Genomic DNA, 25,918 nt, shown 5'->3' with positions numbered 1-25,918 from the left:
CAATACACATTGAGATATCCAACTACAACATTTTTTCTTTCTCAAGCTTTAGTACGCAGTTCTCATTTAACAGCAGTTCCTTATATAGGAAAATTTACACTGAAGAAAACTTTAAAGATTTCATTAAGCAACATAATTAAGCATTCATGTAGACCTTGATTCACTTGAGCAAGTGAGCTTTAAAGCTCACAGCAAAGGGAGCTTTAAACTCTTTGGATGCTATCTTCCCACTAAATTTTAAAATTTTCAGAAGATGATGGCAAAATAGTAGTCACAGTTTCTTAAAGACAATGTATCAGTCATAGATTATCAAACTAATCTATTAAGGAAAGTAAAAACTAAAAGCATTTTGCCCATCACACAGACAAGGAAAAAAGTCTTATCAGAGTGAAGCTTCGTCACAAAAATTACCAAGAAATAGAGACTTTTTAGTGACTGAGGTTAAAATCAGTAGTAGTAAATGCTCTACTCAGCCTATCTATACATATTAGACTAAATTACTATTAAGAACTGTTTAAAAATTCCTTCATTCACAAGTTATCACTGAAATACAGAAAAAAAAGACATACTGACATGCTTTGAAACCTTACAAGCAATTTTATAAAAGGAAATTAGTCATACCTTCCATAGGAGACCTTCATATCTTCTCAGGGGTTTGTTGATAATCTGCACAGAAATTAAAGCTCATATAGGAATAGTTTCAACTAGACAGCCTTGGCATTTTAAAGTGATACAAAAGTTCCTACCTTTCCAGTTTTACCTGCCAGTATTAGTTTCATTTCTGCACCTTGGGCTAGATCAAGGGGAGTCTGATCTGTTTAGTAAGAAGACAAGACATGAGAATTTGATGCAAATAAGCTTAGATGTACTTTAAAATAATTTCACACTCTTTACCCATCAGTTTGGCCTCCAAGCATCTACACTTAATTGCAATTGGGGAACATCAACTCCTCAGGGGCAGAAGACCAAAAAAGGTATTGAACTTTAAGGCACTGCACTGCTCAGAGTTCTACTAACTGCAGAGAACCCTTTGCCCTTACTAATTTAAATTTGTTTTTTAGCTTCCAGCTATAAAAAAAAACAGTTTAGGACACTCAAAAAATACAAGACATAGGCATCTTTAAACAGAGGACAAGAACACAGCTTGCATAACATCTGCATCAAGTTTTTCTCTTTTTGATTTCATTAGATGCCTTCTTCTGAGGAGTCAGTTTGTCTCAGCCACATTTTAAATCTTGCTTTATTTGTTACCCATGCTCAATGTTTAGCATCAAGAAAACAAAAGCCAGGCACATTTCACTGTTAAGACAGTCAGTAAATTGTCCAGAAAGAGGCAAGCTTGGAAAATAAACATACAATAAATATTTTGCTACAGTTCTTCAGCCTCTTGCAATTCAGTCACTGTTGGCCTTCCTTTATTAGAGACACAAGGCTTGTAAAGCACTGCAGGATTTTCCCTGAACACTGTGTAATAAGTAACACAGCTTACGGAAGACGTTGAATTTGTGTCTCCACTTAACACTGAACATACTTTTCATTTGACACTCACCATTTTTGTTTTTTATTTTAGGATCTGCTCCATTTCTTAGAAGTTTCAATGCACAGTGCTTATGAGCACGGTATGCTGCACAGTGCAAGGGTGTGTTCCCCATCTGATCTGTGCAGTTGATATCAGGTGGCTTGCGCTTGTTTAACTGGAAAAAAACCAAAGTTCTGCTTACTTGTCAATTTTCCCCCCTCTCCAGATGCCATGTTCTCTCTTTTGAAAATTAATTGTTCCTAACTAGGATGCTTCAGTGTAGATCTGGCAACAAAGAGGGCATTTAGCAAGTGTTATGACACGGGCAACAATCAAATGAGACATTCAGCTAGAGTAAGGAACTTCAGTGTTCTGTTTGCTATACCCCTTCTGCCTCTGCTGCACAACATGGACACATTTTCCTGCTCAACTGCAGTACCAGGGAAAGTTGCCCAGTATTGCAGTTCAGTCATTTATATGCTAGAATGGCCCCGCCCAGTACTACTGTCAAAAATCTGCTGTTCTCCATAGAAGAATCCCAGGCACAGTGCAGAAGCTAGCCCAGGCCTGTGCTAAATCCAGAAAAAAATTGTGCAGCCACCCTGTTTCAGAGAGGAAGGACTTTGTACTGAAGGGTGGCAGACCTGCCAGCCTCAATGCCAGATATTCTAGGCCATTTAGAGCTCCCAGTATAGGCAATCTGTTACACAAACAGTTTTGCTGCATTCTTAAGTCTATTAAGATAAAAGTAGCTATGTAACCAAGGAAAAAAAAAAAAAAACCAACCCAAATTGAGTTTTACTTGCACACAATATAAATGTTTTGAGAAACTGACCCCTGCAAAGAGAAGGGTCATTAAGCATGACACTGCTAACTACCCTAAAATATCACTACAGTTTTACTCAAATACATGGCTGCTGGATGCATACATGGTGGTTGGACTGAATGTTCTGTAGAGGTCCCTTCCAGCCCAAACCATTTCCATGCACTATCAGCCACTTCAGCTCACAAGCCAGATGGGAGTGCCTTAATAGAAAAGCTAAGTTACCGATAAGCAGCCTTAGGAGACCAGAGTCACAAGTGTGTGACAACAATTTTTGAGAAACTCAATTTAAGTATTTGCATTAGCCATACGCTATCTTTGAAAAACTACTCCATAATAACAAAATTCCCATGGCCACAATTTAAGTTAACATCAACAGCAATCATCTTATATGTATTTCAGAAATACCCCTATAAGGGATGAACTACAGTTGTTATTTACAGATCAACTGGTAAGAGAACAAAAGCCAAAAAGAAGGAGTTTGTGGAAGTACACCCTCATTAACATTGTAGTCCAATACTTGCATTCCTGAGGACTCCTAAGCTTTTCCAACCAGATGTTTTACATTTACTTTCTCTTCCAACTTCTTGCCTCCTTTTAAGACACATGCCTCTGCTTTCAGCACCTTATGCCATGTCAAAAGGGAATATTTGGGAGGATGCTTCATGCATCAAGTCATTGAGTTAAAAATCTCTCCAGTCACTTCAGGAAATGTACAGTACATTTTTGAGAACTCACAGGAAGAACACACTGGCTTTGCCTGAAGTAGACTAAAGAGCCTGAGTTAAAATTCAGCTGCTGAAGATATAACTTGTAGTCAATAACATGTTCTGGTGTTAGTGTCACAGTAAAAGTAGATGTAAGCAGCTAAGGTTTCATGAGCATAATAGACCGCTAATAAAAAAAAAAAAATTAAGTAGGAGCAGAAAGGCCTGAACAATCAAAAGGCAAAGTATGTGGAATTCTGGAGCTAAAGGGCAGTTTGGAAGAGCTACACAAATTTGCAGAGGTATTAACCTAAGGGTAGGAAAGTCAAAGGGGTTTACACCATAAAGTTGTAAGTGTTCCAAAGAACACCTGTTAGGAATTGACTTAAAACTGACTCCGGGTGAAAAACATGACAATACTTTGAAAAGTTTCAGGAGTCAATATATAGCTGTCTTCACATAGACAGAGCCCAAAGATAGCAAATATATTAAAAAAAAAAAAAAAAAGGAAAATCACTTAGAAATTAAAATGTGTACAGGGAGAACTACATGCTCATGCATAGTTACATTCCACATGAGAGAAAGCAGAGTTCTTATAGACAGATTTCTACAAGAAACCACTTTTTCCTGTTTTTTTTTTTCACATCAGCTTAAAGATTAGTCAGCAGGCATGTAACAATTATTAAAATTATCAGAATCAAGAACAGATCACTTATGTCAGTGTCAAGTGCACTAATTACAATTAGTGCAATTGTGCAGTGTATTAATGCACTACTTTTCCACATCTTAGGAAAAGATGCTGTGTATACAGCTCTGGTCCTCTCTCCATTTCAAACAGGACAGTACAAAAATTCCAAATAAGAATTACAAAGATGACCAAAGATTTAACAAGAGTTTCCATGCAAGGAATTAGAAAGACAAGTGCTCTTTGGGATATTAAAAAAAATTAGAGGGGGGAAGTAAATTGTGAACAGGTCTTCACTTTTGGCTCTAGGCAGAAAAATAAAGAACATCAAGTATCTCAATATACTATTCTCACATTTGTGAACTTTAATGCCTGAAAAGGCGTAACTAAAGATGCTAAGTAGGTAGAAACTGTTCCATACTGTATATCTTACTTCCAAGGACACTCTTCAGGACTCTCAAAAGCTTGAGTTCAAGCACCGGGACTCTGCTTCAAAACCCAGGATTTGGTCCTGAGCAACCTGCTCTAGTTCATTCTGCTCTGCAAACAGGAGCTGGACTAGATCATGTCCAGAGGCACTCTCCAGGCTTTCTGTGATCTGCTTCTGCCACAGCCTTACCATGCCACCTCACTGTTCATCTGGGATTGCAATGTATGCACACACACATACAGTTTTCAATTTCTGCTCAGCATGAAACTATATCGTGCGGACAAGTGTCCATTAAAAACTACAATGGATGCTAACCACAAAGAGCTTACTTTCAAGAGTAAAGACAGGCCACACAGTGGTGAAAACCTAGGCATACATGACATTAAGGTATCCACAATAACATAAGCTTATCTCAGCAGACCATGAACCATTATGCTGTTGCTCACTACTAACTAGCTAATTCTTTCTAAAGGATTTAAAATCATGAAAGAAGCTGAAAACTGTTGCTTTTGCAACCTCCAGCAAAGAAGAAAATCCTTGAGGGTTCAGCACCTGACAAATATAACATAGTGCACAGCACTAATATTCCAAAGTCACAGCCTTTGAAATGCAAAACACAAAGTCATATTTTATTACATTACCATTATAGATTGAATCACTTGAATTCTTACCAAGGCAGTCAGTTTCCCTGTTTCCCCCTCTCTTGCTGCTCCTAAGAGGAGTTCTTCCAGTTTCCTTTCTTGTGTCCTTTCCACTGCTATTAAAAAAAAATAAATAAAAGTAAGGTCAGTCTCAGTAAAGTACATATGAAGTAAAGCATTCAAAAAACTATAGCAAAACAAGCCTAGAGAAGCAAGAGTTTTCAGTAGTATTTATTTGGGACAGGTATAAATAGAATATTTACTCAGAAAAGTCTGTGTTAAAGCAAAAATATGTTCAAAGCACATAAAACATGACAAGATGTGCAAGTTTGTATACACATACACATATATATTATTACTATTATTTTTTCAACACTTAAAATCAAGCCCACTCCCTGCAAAAGGGAAAGTGGGAACTACACAACACCCTCATCTCAGATCTTCCCTATGCTCTTTTCAGCTTCACTTCTACTCTTCTTATTCTACCAAAATTTTATTCTTTAATGATTCAGCAGATGAGCAGTGGAAATGAGTTATTTGTGCATTTGCATGTAGAATCAGGAGAGAGATCATGTCTTATATGCAGTCTCTGGTAGTGGACACAGAGCTCCATCAGTATTTAAGAGTATATATTACGTAGTAATACCAGGAAGCAACAATTTCTGAACTCTTCAAAACTATGATCAGTGACCTAGATTAGTATTTGGACACCAACTGTCTCTTCTCTGACACTGTGAGGCCATGGAGGAAACAAGAGGAAGGGGTTTTATTTTTTATGCCTTTTGACACAATGTCTAAGACTGCAATAGCAAGTCCTAAATCTGATCCATAACTGAGTCACCTTTGCAAACAGTTGAGAATTTTGCTCTCTAACGATTTGGTTGACACAGAGCCACTTACTGTTTTGACTTGATTTTTGTCTCTTCCAGTGAGCCAAGGCTTTGACTGCCCACGTACCATTCAAAACTGTAACAGGCACTACTCCAGCAGGACTGAAATAATTACCTGAATAATGCTGTTTGTACTCATAATACTTAACTCCCGAGTCACAAAATCCCCCCACTTGTCAGTACTGCAGACAAGAATCAAAAACTATGACTGTTTTCTTTCTAATAACTAAATTTAAAAAAAAAATCAACTGAGCTTCTGTAACTTGCAGGGGAAAAAAGCAGCTTTTAGAATGCAAATATGTTAAAAAGACCCCAAAACAAACTTTGACCTATTAAAGTTACCTTCCAACATATTCCTTATGTCTTTGTCATGAGTAACTTCTTTTGCAGTCTCTCCACTGCCATTCACAATAGAAGGATCAGCATTGTGCTGCAAGAGTAACATCACCACCTCCTGAAAAACATTTTGAAAAACACTGCTTATCTGTCTGTGTAACTGCAAGGCCACAGTCAGGCTTTCCAGCTACTGACATCCTGTAAGATGAGCTTTGTAACCAACAGCTTCTCACCACTGCTGGTTTCTTATGAAAACAGGAAGGGATGTTTTAGAGAGATTGAAGAGTGGGACTGACTGTAACCTTTTCTCTCCCATCAGTCAGGCTGAAGGAACCAACAGGAGGTACTGCTGAACAGATTGATCCTGAAAAGCTGATGTACCTGGTGTGAATGCTGAATTTGACACATAAAAATTGTACAATTGGCTCTTTTGACAAGACAGTAAGTAGTCATTTCTGAAGGGCCAAGATGTTACCCACAGAGGTAGTACTAGTTTTGGAATGATGGTGGCATGGGGGGAAAAAAAAAAAATCAAACTAGTGTTACATTACATAGGCCTATAAAAAGCTCTTTAGTTCTAATTAACTATGAAGAAACAGCACTTCTAGACACCAAATGGGCCTGTGTGTCCTAATTTAAGAGATTTCTTTTCCCTCCAGTAGCTTCTAAGATTAAAACAATGTGGTTTCTCTCTGTGGCTTTTTTTTTTTTTGGACAGAGTTATACAAGCTAGGCAATGTGCCTAATCCTTCTGAACACACTGTACCAAAACAGACAATAAGTCATTTTTAGACACTGCAAAAACATCTTTTTGAAGTGATCTTATTGCTAGTGCTTTCTTAATAATTCAACAAGTGAGGCTTAAAAAAGCCACCATACTTTACCTTACGGCCTGTGAAAGCTGCACGATGGAGTGGAGTGTCCCCCATGTCATTCAGCACATTCACATCTGCACCAGCCTAAAACAGCAAGACCAAAAGACATCTGAACATCCTTCCAACAAGAACTGCATGGCTAGTCCCTCTCAGTGGGAGGAAGGGGAGACAGGACACTAATGCAGACCTCGTGGCAAATCAGATCAGAACTGTAACACAGCTATTCTGGAAACAAGGATAAAGTATGGATCTAAGATTCATAGCAAACATTCTCTCAATTGCCTCAAAAAGGAAAAAAACCCTGCATTCTTCCAGGCACACTTTTAAGAAGAGCATATATGGAAAGTAAGTTTAATATAAGGGGTAGGAGTTGTTGTCTTGGCTTTTGTTTGCCTTGGGTTGTCTGGGGTTTTGTAGGTATTCCTGTTGAACCTCCCATCCTTTTGTCACACACTTTCTCTATCCCATAACTTTTATCTGAAAGGAGCGTTTGCCACCCTGCACAGGCACTCTTCCAAGAAACCAAGAAATCCTATCTCTCTTTCATTAAGTACTTCTTCTACACCACACTACCTAACCTCTGAAAGGGTCAAAAAGAGGGCAGAGTGTACTTAACTTCATCACATATGTTTAGATCACATGATTTAGCCAGATGATTGCTGCCTGCCTAAAGTTAACTGATGAACCTGACTAGTTCCAGAGCTCTGTTTCTGGTAATGCCTCCTTCACTTGCTCTTGGCACAAGTACACAGACACACTTATACATGCCTAGCTCTCAGAAGTGCACAGCCTCACTTATTTCTCACCTTGTTCTTTAAATAATACCCTTTCTAGGGTCCTACCAAAGGAACTAAAAGTACAAAGTTGCATATACTCTCCCAACTCTTGAAGTTGGATGCTTGATAAATACATTAAGTGATAAAACTTTACCTTTTGCTTTAAGTAGCCTGCTTGAATTGAAAATGGCATTATTTGCTGAGCAAGTGTGTAGGCTAGACAATTTCTCAAAGAAATCTCAAATTTGTCTCCTCCTTTAAAGTCTGGATTATGCTGGCAGCTTTTATTCTTAATGAAATTCAAGTTTAGATTAGCTTTGCACTTGAGCCTGTTTATCACACTCCTGCCATCGATCCAAATCCTTCAAATATGAAAGAGGATCTAATATAGTTAAGGTTGGTTGAAGCTACCCTGAGAGCAAAAAAACCCAAAATTCAGTCAGAAGCCTTCAGTCAAATTCAGTCACTGCATTTGCAGTTGTTATGTAAATACAAACACATCAGTTTTGATAACAGAAGCCCATTGTTTCAAAATTCATCACACAGTTCATTATTTCAAAGGTGTTAGAAACAAATAGAGAGTCAAACTATGTTAGCCTGTGCCTGAAAGAAACACATACAAGCTACTTCACATAAAATTCTGTGCATACTTCTATGCACAATATAGAATTAGATGATGCAACTTTTTTTGCATTTGAGACATTTTAGCCTTTTCTATGGCTCAGTAACTGAAATTGCCTAAACTTAACTACTTTATTTACTACAGTAAACTAATCAAACTGTAGAAGTAATTGCATTACTAGTATCATATTCTGTCTTATTATATACAGATGCCCACTAAGCTTCAAAAAACCTGAGCTTTCATGAGCGCATACCTACATATTGCATGTCTTTAGTTCCTACATGCAGATGGTTACACTCCAAGAGAAAACCAGCTAAGTACCAATAACTAAAAACTGCTCAGAGTAAGGGCTGTGTGCTACTGTATACACTTCCACTGTCACTGTGTTGGGTCCTCCTAAACCAGGCCTACCTTAATGTCACAACAATCAGTCATGTCTATGTTACAAGTAAATAAACTGTACGAGTGCCCCTGCCTCTCTGCAAAGCCTTCTTTCTTCTATCAAAAAACCTGAACAAACACTAACTGCTTCTAGCCTTACACAGGGCAGAAAACAGAAACTTACCTTCAGCAAATCCTCTACCACAACAGCATGTCCAAAGTAGCAAGCAAGGTGAAGAGGTGTCCAACCCATATTAGACTTACTTCTGCCTAAAAGACAAAACAGGTGAATTAAGTTTGGGTCACACAGTACAGAAGAGATAGTGTGATGTGCTTGAAGGCTGTCATGGATGACCATTCTTCACAGCAGCAGAGGAACAAGGAGGCTGGAAGTATCAATACTACTCATATTATTTATATTACTAAATCAGGAGGCAGTTTGAGAAAGCTGGCTTGAAATCTAAACAAACAAAACAAAACAAACCAACCAACCAACCAAAAAAAAAAAAAAAAAATCCAAAACAAACTAACAAACCCAACAAAAATCAATCCCAAATCCCAAAAAGCCCCACAACCTTCTGAAAGGGAAAAGTCGCCTGACTGAGAATAAAAGTTTTCTTTGCATGTAACACCTTTCAACACTACAAAGAAGCTTCAGTTACTTTCATTCTTCATTCACTATGAAAATGGCACATGCAAGCACATTTTTCTCTTGTTTATAAAAAAAATTCTTGGTTTACACAATTTTTTTTTCACAGAAATGAGAGGTTAGACAACCCATCTTTCAAGCAAAGGATTAAAAAAAAATAGGTGGAATGAACTAATGTTGAGGCCTTTTGTCATCATTTTTTTGTTGCCTTGTGCTTTACTCCATTTTAATAAAGACAGCCTCACTAAGTAATGTGCTTTGAAATCTTTATGCACAGCAGAACTCATGTATCATCTACAGCTTGAAGATGCAGAATGATAAAGCACAGACAGGAAGTAGACACATAAATGACCATGCAAAGGAAAATATGATTTATGCTTTAAAGAGCATTTAAAACATGACCTGGAGGACTGGCTGTATGAAATTCAACAACTCTCCTACAATCATTTATTTAAGAGCAAGATACTAAAGCATTAGAGACTACAAAAATTAACAACTCACTTTACTTTCCAGCTGCAACACTCAACTCCATTAAGCAAAGACAACTTGTGTTTTGCTTTCACTAAGCAACAGACCCACAGCATTACAGTGTCACCTAAAAGCTATTATTTTGTACTCAGAAGAAAAATGAAAATAAGGCAGTAGAAATTGTTTTGAAATCACTGCCACCATTAAGTTTTCCCCTGTCATATAACCTCAAGTACTGAGGCATGAAACATGCACAACATAAGTTTGCCCTGAGGAAACAAGCCACAAGCACAAGGAAAATAAACTGTTCCTCTTGAAAGTTCATCATCTTTTCTGCTCTCATACTAAAAATTAACATTAGAATGTGGTTCAGAGCTGAAATATTTTCCCATTTCATATAACTGTTTCTAGCTAAAATTCCTGCCCTTTATTGACAATTTCTTTTGTAATTTGATTCTCTTTCTTCCCAACTCCTGTTGTTTCCAACCCCAGATTAAGATCTTTCCCTCATTACAGTCTGGCCTACAACAGAGCTCCTACCTATGTCACTGATGGATCACTAACTGTGTGGATCACTAACTCTGGGGCAATTTATTTAGGATAACATCCTAGAGGGACTTCATCCATCCCTCAATCCAGTAGGAAATAAGTTTCATTCAAAGAATACAAAAGAGATCTGAGTTGTGCTGAATTAATACAATTAGCCCAGAACATTCATTAGTTAACAGCACTGACAAGATGGTGTTGCTGCCAAGGAATTTAGTCATGAAAAAAATAACCAGAAACTTGTCCAGATTTGTAGTTCTTACTGTGTAAAGTAAGAACAGGCCCTTGTTCTGTATCCACCCTGACCATCTGCATTTCTGATGTCAGCTGACCATTTATTTCTCAAGCTTTTGAAGTGTTACTTCTCTTCGAAGTGACCACAAGTGTTTGTACTTTTTTATTATTATTTTAAGGCATGACACCATTACACTAGGGAGAATGCAAGGATAGGAAAGGAGAGATAATGTAATTCCAACAAAAAACATAATTCCTCTCCCTCTTACACACAACTCTTTGCTTTAATGCCAGCCAACCCTAAGTCTCAAGTGTTACCATTTGTGTAGAGAACGGAGACAAGGTAGACAGTCATTTTCCAGCTGTGGGCTGCTGGGCCACTGTGCAGTCATTCAAATGCGTATTTTGGCACAACACACTACTGACCATTTTACTTTACCTTACTTTACAGACTTTTTACTTTGCAAATTCCTAGATATGCTATTTTCTTGTATTGAATGAGAATGAGCCAACAAGAGATGGCCTTAGAAAACATGATTATTTTGGATGAAACATGGGTTTGGTACTGTTTAATGTAGATACCTTCTTTCCAAACCAGTGAACAGAGGAACCCAAAAAGAGAAGTTCAGATCATTTGTCTGGATTTCCCTCAAGCAAATCCTACAGATCTGCAAGCACCGATCAAGTATTCTACTTGATCGGTGCCTGCAGTCACAACTGCAATAGTCACAACTGAGCAAGTACAGGAAGACTGAATTTATTTTCTCTTCCTTTGCTTTGGCTGAAATTGTGATGTTTAGGACTACTGTTGTCAGATTTGACACTTATGGATATACATCACACACAGCCTCAGATGCAGCCCCCCTCTGAAAAGATAAGATGTTGAAGATAGGCTTTGACACCCAGGCACATCAACCTATTGGACTTGCAGCTACCAAGGCACACTCTACAGGATCTGTGCACCACCTCCAGTACAGCCTCCCACCTGCTCCAGAAGCACTTTATTCCAAGCCAAGTGGTGCTGCTGTATCAGATGCAAATCCTGAAGGATCTGTGACAGCACTGAAGACATTTCCCATACCCTGACTTTCTAGGGACATCTATTATTCACAGTAATGACAGAAGCACAAGAGGCTGTCAGGAAAAGAACGAAGATGAAGGGTTGCAAAAAGATAGTTACAGTCTACAAGTCTAGTGTGTTCTTCAGTTAATCATCATGTTGTTACACAATTACTATCTGGTGGTACCCAACAGATCACAACTTGTAGCAAGACATAATGGTTTGGCTAGTGAGGAGGCAGAATGGCAGGGCCAGTTACACAGCAGAGGCTGTGTGGTCTGAATTTGCCTTAGACTGTTTCCAATGGAACACTCTATGGGAGCAAAGTGAAACAAGTCAGTCTCTGAAAAGTGGAAGAACAGAAATTTTACTCTGAAGTTTCACACAACTAGAGCAGTTCCCCCAGATAACACTAATTATACTTCTGTGTCTTCTAACATTTAGAAGAATTGAAACCTCAAAACCAGAGATTTCACAGTGAACAAAATCCATATTTGGAACTACTTTAGGTTAAATATAATATCACAAGCACATTCCCTCTAGCTTCCTAGACCTCCCATTAGCAAGCAAATATTAACTAGCTGGCATGTACTGTTGAACCAGAAAAACAGCTAAGCACCATCTTTCACTTCATTACCTGAGTCTCTTCTATGCTGCAGACTTTTTGAACAGAGATCCATTTGCTTGATATAATAGATGGCAGATTATGCCATTTTATTTTGCTTTCTTGACTGAAGATTATGTGTTAGAACTTATCAGAAACACTCTGAACTCTCTCCTAAGCACTGGAGACTTCAGGAACTTATTTATGGGCACAGTTGCATGAATCTTAAGATACTTCTATTCCAATTGTTTATGCACTACATGTCTTGAATATTTACAAATTATATACTTTTGAGGGTGGAGGATTTCAGATTTGTCAAGGTATGTTTGATTCCCCTTTAAATTATGAACTAGCTCCCCAAAGATGAAGTACCAAGAGCTTGGATTTCACAACTTTGTTTTCTGAGGTGAGTACATTAACCATTGAGAAAACACAAACACAGCTGAGTAGTCAAAAAAACAATAAGTAAGCTGATGATTAAGAATGAGACTTGGGAAAGGGATAGAGTTTGTTCAGGTAGCAGGAATCCCTGCCCTTTAGGGCAAGGTGTTCCCTTCTGTTATGACTTAAAGGAAGCACAGTTGATCTCTCCCTCTGTAGCACTTTCTTCTCAGGGCTGCTAAACAGTTAAATGCTGAACAATAATACCAGCCTGAGTAGAAAGAGTGGGATTCACATCCACATCTTGGAAGCCACCAGAAACACACGCATGTAAATAAAGATAAATACAAAGCTATTAAAATAACAAAGAAGTAAGGTAGTCCACAATTTCTAGCAAGCTTGCAAATCTAGTCCCAGTTTGAAGTTTTAATGCACAGGAAGCAAGTTGCTAAGCCACAACTATGTTAGGCGCACATGAGCAAAACTTCAGCCATGGCCGCAGACCCAGACACAGATGAAGAGGAGTCTTAGTTTCTTTTCCCAAGTAACCTAGTATTCAACTAGAAATAAGAAGTATACGTTTGTCCCAAACATCTTTCCAAGTGGCAAGAAATGTAACGCTTCTAACTCTGTGATAGCCAAATATGGGACAAAAAAACCTAAAAAAACCAACAAAACAACAAAGATAAAAAACCCTCGCACCGAGCACAGCACAAATGACTGACCTGATCTAATCTTCCCTGCAGCTCTGATGGAAGCTATTTACCTCCCTGAACAATCCCCCAGGCACCAAAATTTGTTTTGTTTAGTATTCTAAAGCTTCAAAGTTGGCATAAGCATGAACACAAGCTAAAAGAGGTACTGATTCTTTCTCTTGTTGACACTTCCAGTGTCTATGAATTACGCTGGGTTTTTCTGTACACTGCAACTATTCATGCTCTTTTATTATCTCTCCCCTATGCAAATATGCCCTTAAGTCACAGTGTAAATCTGTTCAAGTGGGTTTTATTACTCTACTGACCACTCCAAAGAAAGCAAGATTATACTATCATTATCAGTTTCACTACATGTGACTTCAACAGCAAGATCACAAACATTTGAGGAAGGCTACTAACCTTTACAGTTGATATCAAAGCTTATTTCTCCTTTGTCCAAGGTAACCAACAGCTGTTTAACTTCTTCAGCATTTCCATTTCTAGCATCATGGAGAAGCTGCTGTTCTGCTTCTGTAGTCATCTCTAATAAAAGATATGAAAGAAGAGATCTTGCAATAGGTTATACTGCTGTAAGTTATGGCTTAAAATTACGTCACTTTTCGCTGTTATTTAATACTAACCCTGGTATGAGAAAGATAACTACTCTCTCTGTGGAACACACTTAATGCGCAGGCTGTTGCAACAGTCCAGCACTCAGGCGACTAAGAAGCATTAAAATTCCTCATACAAAGCAGTTAAATAACCAAATATCCATGTTTGCTTGCTTCTCTGTTTTCTAGGTTCTAAGGGTGGCTTGGGAGTTGAAACTCTATGCCACAAACAAGGCAAGCTTTGCTACAAGCATAACCCATAAACATTTGCTTTTTCCTTACAAGGCTTTCACCCTTATGCCTCAAGGTTTCCAAAGGCAACAGAAATGAAAAAAAAAATTAACTATGTACATCCATTAACCCAAGTATTACCTGAGAATTAATTGATAGTTATTTTGGCTGCCAGCCCTAGGGAACAGACTGTATTTGCATGGAGATGTCAGATACCCATCAGTGATTAGTACTATCATCTCTCGAGCCTGCCTATCTGAGGCCCTGCAACCTCAGCTTGAAGGGGAATCAGGGACTCAGCCAACTTTGTAGATTTGACCCTATCTTAAAGAAACACAATAGTACAATATAAGGAAGTTAACACACAACTGCAAAAGGTCACTAATTAATTCTAATCCTACCATTGCTGTTGAACAGCAAAGGGAAAACAATGGTATTTGCATCTTTCAAAGAAGGGAGAAAACAAAACCTTTTAACATAACTATTTTACAGCTCTCTACTAAACAGGGAGCCTTAGACCTTCAGGCAAGCAATACTACTACTTACCAGCTCTGTTGAAAAATACTGTTACTAAGTGATGTCTTAACCAATCTTTTTCCACACTGAAATCACAATCTGAAGTTGGTTTACTATTTTTTTAATGTTATTACAACAGCTACCAATTGTATGAAGTTTAAGAAGCACAAGTGCTGAACTCTGCATCTGGGACAGGACAACCCTGGGTGTGTGTATAGACTGGAGAGTGAGATGCTGGAGAGTAGCAGTGCAGAAAGGGACCTGGGGGTGGGTCCTGGTTAATGGCAAGTTGAACATGAGTCAGCAGTGCCCTGGCAGCCAGGAGGGCATCATCAACAGTCAGGCAAATGAGAGGATTGTCCTGCCTTGCTCTTCAGTGGAGTGGCCCCCACCTTGAGTCCTGGGTGCAGTTTTAGGCATCACAATATCAAAAAGGCATTAAGCCATTAAAGAGTGTCCAAAGGAGAGTAATGAAGATGCTGAAATATCTGGAGGGGAAGCTTTATGAAGGGAGGTTGAGGTCATTTGGTTTGTTCAGCTTGGAGGAGACTGAAGGGAGACCTCATTGCAGTCTTCCACATTCTCATGGCAGAAAGCAGAGGAGCAGGTACCAATCTCTTCACTCTTGTGACCAGTGACGGGACTTGGGGAAAAAGCATGACTCTGAGTCAGGGGAGATTAAGGTTGGGTATCAAGTTTTTCACCCAGATTGTGGTTGAGCACTGGAACAGACTCCCCAGAAAAGTAGACAGCACCAAACCTGACAGAGTTTAAGAAGTGTTTGGACAATGTTCTCAGGAACATGGTGTGACTCCAGGGGCATCCTGCATAGTGCCAGAACCTGGGCTCGATAAACCTGATGGGTCCCTTCCAACTCAGCTTATTCTATGATTCAACTAGACCTAGATACAGCATTGCCCTACTTAAATACGGTGCTTTTAAGTGGTGTCAAGAAACTATGTTAAAAACAGCTTCAAAAGACTGTGCTGCTATAGACAATTTATTGCTGTAGACACAGTAGGAAAACAAGAGACTCTGTCCAAATTTAGTGTCTCCAGTTTAGTATGTTCACCTGACACACTAGGTTTACCAGGTCCTGCAGTCAGCTAATGATTACTGGCCTCACATAGTTAGCTTTCCTATGCTAGCAGAGGTTTTGATTGGTCCCACAAACTGTTTACACTGCTGTTCTGGACAGGCAGCTTGATTGTACCACACACACTCACAGCTTAAATAGATGCAGGAAGCTCTCGGACTATGGTAAGAGAAGAAGCTACTCAGCAAGAAAAGAGACAGTGAGAACACTGGGTAAGGAATAAAAAGCCTGTAACACTGGCAGATCCTGCAATATTCAAGACGGAGGCAGAAATCTGAGGCAGAAATTAGAATAGGACAGAGTGCCAAAGAGCTAACAATAAAGCAAAGAGAGGTTTCCCTACCTTTTCCTCAATCAGCAAAGGCAGAGAGAGAATCTGTTTTCAAAGAATTTGACAACGACTAAGCAAGCCTTTTCTAGCATATTTCAGAAGAACAGACTGGATCAGTCACCTGAAATCTACCACAGACACAGGATAAAAATACTTTCTCCAGAAGCAGTTAGTCAGCACTTTTACTCATGCATGGTTTTCAGTTCTACCAGAAAACAAAACAAAACAGTGCTAGTTCTTCTAGCAGTCCTTCGAGCCCTGAAGCTACTTTCTTCTTTAAATAGGAGTCTATCCAGTTAAGGAGGCATCACAGCACAGTTTATTGTTACTGGGGCAGGTATAATTTTCCTCAGTGAATCAGTTCTAGCAGTGTCTGGAGAACGATCAAAATCATGTATGTTAATGTATTGCCAGCCTGTAATACTATCTCTGAAGCTGAGTGATACAGCTTCAGTGGGACACAGAATGCAGCACAGAGAATCACACAAACCAAAGATAACAGGACAGTTAGACTCATTCTGCTGGCTTAGCCATCATTGAGGGAGAGGGGGGAAGAAAAAAGCAAAGCTCATCGTTCATTTTCACCCCCTCCCACACAGTATTGCTTTAGCCATGTCTCAGATGAGAAACACGCTCCTATCATTACTCTGTATCATTTGTCAACATCCCACAGACTTAGCAGGTAGGAATAGCAATGCACTTTCAATGCACTAACAACCTACTGTTTCCATTTGATATTGATGAGAAGGAAGAAAAGAATGTTTGGGAAAGAAACCAAGACGTTGATTCAAATAAACAACTCTTGTATGCAGCAAGGCCTGTTATGTACATGAGCAGAATCTTAAACAGCTCAAGATACACAGAAAGGTCAATCACTATATAAAATTACTTGCATAGTTTCTCTACCAGTGAATAGTTGCAAGGTTAAAATCAGTGATTTGTTTGTACTCTTACAGCAAACATTAGCAATAGAGTAACATGCATAATAACATGCTATGTCTGCTTCACTGGTTTAGTCCCAAAGACCTTGCTGTTCAGGCCAAGCCTCCAATTTCAAGTACACTTTGTAAGCCTGAAGCATGCAATGATGCAGAAGAATTACTGTCTGGCTACTAATCATAGAAGGATCACTCACGTGAAAGTGTTTCTACAATTGGGGCTGGAAAGTGGATCTGCATGCAGTTACCCATGAGACAAATAATAAAGAACATACAGTTTCTGCTAATGAGTTAAATGGCAATGCCTAATAAAGCTGGCAGCAAAGACACACTTAATAGAACCTTTTGTACTCTTGTAAATACTGTTTGAAGCAATAGGATTTGCTTTATAACAGAGATGAGAAACCACCAACAGAAGTTTGAGTGACAAGTTTAGAGTATGGAAACAAATCAATACACAGGCACTCAAGTGGTGTGCACTTGCAGCTGTACTTTGTGCAGACAGCAGTTTATTTGGTCCCACGATCCACCTGAAGAGCTCCAAAATCCTCACCCACAAGTTTCAAGACACCAAGCCAGGCCATCAGTACTGAGGGAGAAGCTTAATAGTTTAGTTTGGAGTTATTAGCCTTAAGATACTACTAGCAGGTTCACCTATATGGATTGTGCTGCCTCTATGCAAATCTACTAGCCACTTAAAAGAGAACACATCTTTCAGTCAGCTGTGCTGACATTGTTACCTTATTCCATTAATCAGCTGATACAGGTAAATTGCCTTTCATGACCCCTATTTATGCCTTGTGCTCTTGAAAGGCTTGCATGGCAATGACCACAGTCATTGGTACATCATGACACAACACCCCAGAACATTATTTAGCATCTCCTCTGCAGCTGAGATGTGACTGCAAGGCACTTCTGTTGAACTCATTAGGTCTACCACAGCAGTATTTGACTGCTAATCGAATCTTATCCTTTAAGCAGGTATAAAACATAGCATTGAGATGCTCTGCTTTTATCTTCTTCTATGACACCTATGCCAGACTGATCCTGTCGCGCTACTATAGGGTCTGTCTTCACACAGGGCTTGTTTCCAACGCAGACAACAGAAGTTACCATTCTGCCTGCACACCTGCTTAAAGGAATTTTGCACAATACTTCAACACAAAAGGCCATCCAACTACGTATGCACAAACTACCAACTTTGCCCAACTGCAAGGATCAAGTCCAAACAAAAAAACAGCTGCTTTTCTCAAAGTGATGGATGAAGATCCAAAGTGCCACTGCTGACTACGAGGCAGCACTATTGGTAAGACCCACTTGCTTTTGCTTCGATTTCTTCTCCTGTTGAATCCTCTAGTCATGTACACAGCCTAGAACAATGACAATAAACACTAAGCAGAATATGAGTGGGTTTCACTCATATACAGCTAGAAAAGCAGGAGAAGCAGTATTAGCACTGGCCAACTTATCATTAAGGCTATGAGACAGCAGCCACAGGTTGCAAAGGACGTTTTCTCCTCATGACAAACAGTGAGGCTGGCAAGAAGCACAACATTGTCTAATATTTCAACAGATCTTCCTCCAGCAATGAAAATTAGATTCCTATAGGAAGGGCTGATACTTGCTCAGGAAGATTTCTTACATGTCTCAGCACGCACACATTACGATGTGATGCTTGCAAAGAAGGCGGGCAAAAGGCACCAAACCACAGAAACAGACAGAACCTGTCCACAAACCCACACAACACGCTGTACTGACAGAAGCTGCTCCAAGAATTAAGAATGGCTGTACTAGAAGCAAGAGTGATGTTATCTAAAAGTAGTTGTTTCAGTCTCTGGGTAAAGGGTTGTAGAAGTTAGAAGCTGGTCATGCTTCTACGACAGTCTTCCTGTGAAAGCAGTACCTCTCTAAAATCAAGATACTGTTTGTTTAATAGCAATTAACACATCTGCAATAACACATCTTTTCAGTACCACTCCTTACTTAAACTAATCCTCGTTCTTGGTCATCTCCTGGCTGTTTTCCACACATATTTTATTTCTGTTACATCAAAGACTTTCTTTCAGCCCAGGCGCTCCGAATAAGCTTACCCACAACTCGTGCGAGATCTGGCCCGGATCAGCAGGCAGGCACAGTCCCAAGCAGTCAGAACTTCAGCAGAACCGCCGGACTTCCCCACGCCCGCCTGGAGTCGAGCGGCTCGTTCCGGTGCCGGTAATTAAACACTTTTGAAGGCGAGTCCGGCTCACGCGTTGCAGCAGCTGCGCTCCTCGCCTGCGGGGAAAGGTGCGCTCAGAGAAAGGTGCGGGCACCGGCCAGCGCCGCGCCTGTTCCAGGCAGGGCGGGGAACAGCGGCAAGAGGAGGAGGAAGGGACACCCACGCACAGCGGCAAGCGAGGACACCGCTTCCCAAGGGCCAGAGACCACCTCGGCCCCCGCCTCCAAGGCCGCCTGCGCTTCGTGCCTCGAGCCGAGCGTGTCTGGGGGCCGTCCCCTCAGCCCGCACAACGGACTCCAGAGGGGGGGACCGGCGACACCCCCAGCCCCGAACCCGCTCCCGCCGGCTGCGGGGGAGAGGCGGCCACGGCAGCAACAAAGCCAGCGCCGTCGCGGGAGGGCGGCGCATCCCCCGCCGGCCCCGCGGAAGGAAACCCGCCCCGGGCGGGCGGGCTGGCCCTGGGCCGCCTCGCCTCCCCTCGCCCGGCGAGCCGCCGCCGCCAGCGCCGCGCTACGCGCACCGGGCGCGGTTACATGTGACCGGCAGCGCCCCGGCGGCTCCCCCCGCCGCGCAGGGCGGGCGGCGCGGGCTCCCGGCGGGGCGGGGCGGGACAGGGCTCCGCCCGCCTGGCCGCCGCACCGCCCCCGTGACCGAGACCGGCACCAGCACGGGGGCCGGCCCGGGGGTCCATACCCCGCCGCAGCCCGCCCGGGAAGCCGGGAGGGGTGAAGCAAGGTCCTGCCGAGAGCGCTGCGCCCGCCCCCGCTGCCCTCCGAGAGAAACGGGCCCGCAGCGGGCGCGGGGAGGGACAATGACCCCCCTGCGACCCCGGGGCTGCCCCGCAGGCACTGCCCTGTGCCCGCTGCGGTTTGCGGTCGCAGTCGTTTCAGGGGCGCCCAGCGACAGGACGAGGAGCAATGGCCATAAACTAAAACACACGAAGTTCCACCTTAACATGAGGAAGAACTTTTCGTTGAGGGCGTCAGAGCACTGGAACAGGTGCCCAGGGAGGTCATGGAGTCTCTTTCTCTGGAGACGTTCCAAACTCACCTGGACGCGTCACTGTGTCACCTGCGCTGGGTGACCCACACTTGGCAGGGGGTTGGACCAGATGATCTCCAGAGGGCCCTTCCAACCCTAACTACCCTGTGGGTGCCACTACCCTGTGGGCGCCGGTGGCCCGTGCCGGTGGCCGCGGGTGCGCGGCCTTGGCTCCGCTCCGCCCGGGGAGCGCCCCCGGCAGGGGCGGGACGCGGCGGGGACGCAGACACCGACACCGACACCGACAGGCGTTCAGACAGAGCGGGGCAACCCGGCCTCCAAGAGGACTTAACACTACGAGAATGGTGCGTCGACAGAAAGAAAACAGGTTTTTCTTTCTGTAAATCTCTTTGGTAGCGTATTTCACCTGCACCGTGTCAATTCACACATTGCTTCTAAGAACAGCACAGCCAAAAGCAACCTAAAAGAGAAATTGGGTGCTACCAGGGACAAAAAGTAAAGTACTCGCCTTTTTCAAGGCCCTTTGGTCCACTGCTCCTTCACCTCCGTTTGTCCTACCCTTATTTATTCTCCACTACACCTCTCACCTGAAGAGCCGGCACCTTGCTTTTCTGCCTTCAGCACACCAGAGGGGTTTTGCATTTTGAAAACTCCCACAGTGCCTCTGAAATCCTGCAAGAATCTATTAAGGGAGCAGAGAAGCTTTGCAGTGTTGTGGAATGACCCAGTCTGTGTCATATGCAGAAAGAGCACTGAAAAGGCAGGGCAGGAGCCACAGGTGCCATGACAAACTATCACAAAAGATTACAATGAAACTTCTGTTCCAAAAGTGGGCAGGTTTAAACCTGAGGAAGTCTTGTGAAACTCTTCAGGCATAAATAATGAGGCAAGCTTCATTTTCCTGTATTGTCTATAGCTACATGTATTTTTAATCTTCGAAGAATGACATAGCAAAAAGAAGAAAAGGAACAGCTCCACACCTGCAGATAACACAGATGTATCATGTTTGAACTTCTTCTGCCTTTTGTTGCTTTTAATTAGTTTATTTTACTTAAGAGATCTGCTTCCAGGGGTGCTTTAGTAATAATTGTATAACATCTGAGAGGCTTCAGGGAAGGATCACACTGGCTTTCTTTTCTTAGGAGCAGGGCTTCAAGTTGCTGCCCTTAGTTTTGAGGCACCTAGCTGTGTCATCCTCACATAACTTTTCCTTTATTTCTACCTCTTGCTTCTGACTTTGAGCCATCTTTCACAATGCCATAAATTCTTTAAGCAACCTCACAATAAAACCTTTTCTTATTTTGTATTTATTTTCCATACATGAATACAAAATTAAAGTATGTATATTATCACCTCATATTTCTCACAAGTTTTATAATGAAATAGAGGTATTGTCACCTACCTACTCTATGACCCATTGCAATGCAACACAGAGATTATAGTTCAGTTTCACCCTTCAGCCAGTCAGTGCAGTGTTTTTCTCTGAATCTGAGTAAGAAATGCCTGAAAAAATATAACTTAATAAATTTAATATTTTAAAAAGAGTAAAGACCAACGGAGATAGCAAGCAAATCAGAAGCCTTAATGTCCATGTTCCTGCGGAATTGGATTGACCTTGGATGGACTTCTCCCTTGACAGGCTGCACAGATCCCACCTCTGGAGAAAGATTCCTCTTTGGTTACAGTATTTTAGTTTTATTACAAGAAAACAATTATTCATAAAGGATGTTCACAAGAGAGGTTTACTCCTTGTGTGAGTCTAGATAAGGGCAAGGCCATGCAGGTGCTATAATTGCCTGCACTCTGTGCCAAGGAGCTAGTGAAGTTGATTCTGCTTCCAAGGGTTTTGTGCACCACAACCCAGGCCTGGAGGCAGCGTGGACAGACCTGGGCCTGCTCTACTCTACCATGAATCACCGACTCCTGGGTGTAAAGGGCTCTCCTGGCCAGGATCACTACACTTCCCCTGCTTCCATTGTCTTCAAAGGGTGCCTATGTGTCTATTTTTCACCTGTGTTTTGCCTCCTTGCACATCCAAGAGTAATAATGACCCAGTGCATTTTGGACCTGGAAGTGAGGAAATGAGAAGGAGAGTGATGCTGATATCGAGCTTTTGTTCTCTTTTCTCTGCAGTTTTGTTTGTTTGATGGGAGTTTTTGTTCTGTTTGGGTTTTTGTTTTGTTTGTTTGTTTTCCCATGTCATTGCTTTTTCAGATAACCTGCTGAAATTAGTGATTCAGAAAGCATGAAACATGTCCTGTCTTAGGGCTGAACACACTGGCAAACAGCCTTGCAGGGAACTCACTGTACTGCCTTCAGATTTTCACAGTATAGTATTTTTATATCCTCTCTGTGATGGGGCAACCTTTTTTGTACTGACACTTTGTGTTCTTCCTCTTCAGATGAGAGCATACTGGTCAAATTTGAGATATATGACTGGGCAAGAGAGTGCACACAGAGAAATGAGAAGTGGAAATAATAAATGATACATGATGGGTTGTATGTTTGTTTTTACACAGTAACATGTTAAATGACTGTGTTTGTTAGCTCACCAGCAGTCCTAAAAATTTGCTCTTTAGCAGCTTTCTTGCAGCCCTGGTGCACTTCTTGAGGAAACTGCTCCTCAACTCTGAAAAGCAGTGCAGCAAGAACAGGTTCTTGCCGTATTTCCATACAGATTTTATTTACTAGGCTGGCAAAATGCAGACACAGGAGAATTAATGTGCTGACACTCTCAGATGTGATTCTTGTGGATCTCTCTAGATTACCATGAGCAACTGCCAGTGAGTGGTCAAAGCAAATGTTCATGTTGTTCTGAACTGCCTGCAAAAGGAATTCTTGCAGATGGTAGTCTCTTGCTGAAGTTTCTTTCATCCTTTGCAGGCAATAACCATATAATGTAGTGAGTTTGTGGATGGTATGAGTTGGAATACCTCTTGAGCTGAGAAATGCTTTTTGCTGCTCAAAGCAGCACTGAAGCAAGCTCAGGCGGTTTCTTGAGGCATCCTGTAGCAGGGAAAATAAATGGCTATAACGTTTTTATCTGAATGCAGGTATGGTAGGAGAAAATCTGAGAATTCTCTTCTGGTCCTCTTTTCTCAGGAGGTTCCTAAAACCTGCTAGTAGTCACTTCATAGAAAAGCTTTTGGATTTCTGTAGCTCTGCAGAAGGCAACTGTACCCCGCTATAGCCAGCACAAAAACTGGGTTGCGGCTAAAGGAGAAGAAACATTTCTAACCAAGGTATTAACTTACCTGTACATATGCGTCTCCTTAGTCTTACCAGACATGTAGTTTTAGACCAAGCACTAGGCTCATTTAATGCACTTTCTTGTTGTGACTGAACCGGTTTGGTTTGGTTTTAGTTCCAAAATGATAAATCAGGTGCATATGGACAGTTTACAGCTATGAATCCTATAGCTAATTTATGTCAGTTTAGACCACAATCTAGCAAAATGCATCACTGTGCAAGTGAAATCATCTGAACTACTTTGTCCTCAAATGGATAAATGCTCATTATTGGATGGCCCAATTAAGATTTCCATTACAGAATGAGATTTCTATTGAATGTAGAGTGGAATTGGAGCACTAGAGAAAATGTAGTGTTTTAGCTAAAAGTAACTATAGCAAAATGCTCTCCTTGAGCTATCCTTAAGGCACTACTAGAATAGTCCAAGTAAGAGAAAATCCTGCCCAAAACCAGAGTCCAGAATTGAGGGGATTAATCATTATTACATGACATGACATGACATTGTCCTTATTTCTTCTCAGTCTTCCTTTGTTTTTATTATAAAAGAGGAGTTGAAATTGCATGATGTTGTTTGAACTGCTGTATGCAAAATAAAGCAGGGTTATGGATATTTTACTCAAACTTTAATTCTTTTGTATTTCCTAACTGTGTTTTTTTCACTTATTTGTGATTCAGTCTTGATTGAATGAATATTATTTACATCTTGCTTAAGCTTTTCATGCTCTAGTATTAGATTCCAGTTGCAGAATAGAAAGAGTAATTATCTATTGTATTATCTTGCCCTGACAAGACAGAACAAAGAATTTGAATTCAAGGTAGCAATTTGGGCTGCTCCCTGACCTCAGGGTTTTCTTTGGCTTAATTGATTTGATTTGAGCTTTAAATGTTTTCCTTTGCTATCTTTGGTTCACAAAGACTGAACTGATGGACCTAGGTTAAACTTTGTAACCATTTTAAATATCAAAGTTAATGCATTGCTGTGAAGAGTATCATTTTGGGAGATGCTTCACCATAAAGAACAGTGAGATTAAGTTATATCTTAAAAGAATACCCCCAATAGTTTAGTAAACTCCACTGTGCTGTTATCCTTTGTTTGAAAGCTGTGGATATGTATTTCATACCTGCTGTAGTAGAATGTTTCAGACAGACAAAAACATTAATTACCTGGTAAATACTCCTGTGTACCATATCAGTTCAGCTACTCTGTTGTTAATTAATATCTATAAACTTGCTGGAGATTCATTAGCCACATCTATCTCCATTTCTGTTTACTAAGACTTGTCACAAATATAAATTACTATGAAAGGAAATTAGCAAGTCCTCTGAAATCTGTCAGAGATGTCTACAGTCCATACAGTTTTTGTGATTTATTCTCTGTGCCTCCTTATCTGGTACAGTTTCTCCTGACCCAACAGCAGATTGCTGAAATCTTTCACATGAATGCTTTTATATCACTTAGAGATGACAGTCATAAAAAATAGCAACAGCATTTTTGAGTTATTTAATAACAAAAAATGTGTACAGTAATGTAAAGTCACTTGTTCAGCTAAGACAAAACTAGCAACTTATAAATCACAAACATCATACAGAGATTGTTGTCAGAAAGTTTAAGTCTTGTCATAGTTCTCTCTTTAGATTTATAAGGCAATTTATTATTAGGATGAACAGATGGAGCACCATCTTTTCTAGGTCCTTATAGATTAAAGCTTTCAGTTATGTTTTGGTCAGAAGGCAATTGTTTAAACAATAAGCTCATTGTCTGTCTGTGTTTCTTTCTCTCTCTCTTAAAATTAACTGGAATATGTGACTTTCTCTGATAAAATATGCATTTTTTTGTCATGTTCTGAGACAGTATATTCTTTTTATTATCTTTTCAAAAATAATTAAACCAATGCTGTTTGTGACACTGATGACAAAGATGGTCTTGGATTCACTCTAACTCTGAAATAATTTCTGCAGAACTGCTGTGCAACCAGGAGTTCCCCATCCCGAATATACATAGTTAATAATACAGTGCTAGTTTTTTCCCTACTCAGTAGCATCCTGTTTAACATCCTGTTTTTTTGGTGGTGTGGGGTGTTTTGGTTTTTTTTTTTTTTTTGGGGGGGGGGGGTGTTGGTTTGTTTCAGTTTTTGTTTTGTCTGTTTTGCCTGTCCTGATTGTCACCATCATTCTGAACTCTAATCCTGTTCTCCGGAAGGGAAGGAAATTGTCTAAGTTTTCGAGAAAGGCAAAGCTTGAAGTTTACCTTGAATTCTTCCCAACCGTGCCAGTCTAAAATCACACTGGAGGAAAACAGAAACTACAAAAGCTGCAAAAACTGTGAAATATTCGCAAAAACTCCCATGCTTTGCTTGCAAGGAGACCTTTACTGCTGCCCTGAACTTCCCGAGGTTAAATAAAA

At 40.8% G+C, this 25,918-nt stretch overlaps 1 protein-coding gene across 3 annotated transcripts in view; it reads right to left on the bottom strand.

Moving 5' to 3' along the window:
- The window catches only part of OSBPL1A (oxysterol binding protein like 1A), a 77,499-nt gene extending 57,737 nt beyond the window's left edge, over nt 1-19,762 (bottom strand). The window contains exons 1-10 of one of the 3 annotated variants that reach the window (XM_063395315.1): nt 19,427-19,762; nt 19,136-19,319; nt 13,743-13,865; nt 8,870-8,955; nt 6,916-6,990; nt 6,038-6,149; nt 4,836-4,921; nt 1,550-1,694; nt 747-814; nt 622-666 (exon numbers count right to left, since the gene is read on the bottom strand). In XM_063395315.1, the coding sequence (XP_063251385.1) occupies nt 622-666; nt 747-814; nt 1,550-1,694; nt 4,836-4,921; nt 6,038-6,149; nt 6,916-6,990; nt 8,870-8,955; nt 13,743-13,863 (738 nt within the window). In that variant the 5' untranslated portion in view covers nt 13,864-13,865; nt 19,136-19,319; nt 19,427-19,762. The remainder of the gene's footprint in view (nt 1-621; nt 667-746; nt 815-1,549; nt 1,695-4,835; nt 4,922-6,037; nt 6,150-6,915; nt 6,991-8,869; nt 8,956-13,742; nt 13,866-19,135; nt 19,320-19,426) is intronic. The other 2 variants (XM_063395304.1, XM_063395325.1) reach the window with 2 other exon arrangements.
- Between the last annotated feature and the right edge of the window lie 6,156 nt (nt 19,763-25,918).

Source organism: Prinia subflava, chromosome 1, assembly GCF_021018805.1.
Source record: "Prinia subflava isolate CZ2003 ecotype Zambia chromosome 1, Cam_Psub_1.2, whole genome shotgun sequence".
In the NCBI taxonomy this organism is placed as follows: domain Eukaryota; kingdom Metazoa; phylum Chordata; class Aves; order Passeriformes; family Cisticolidae; genus Prinia; species Prinia subflava.
The sequence above is the reverse complement of the archived record's forward strand: the minus strand, read 5'-3'. Positions and strand labels throughout refer to the sequence as shown.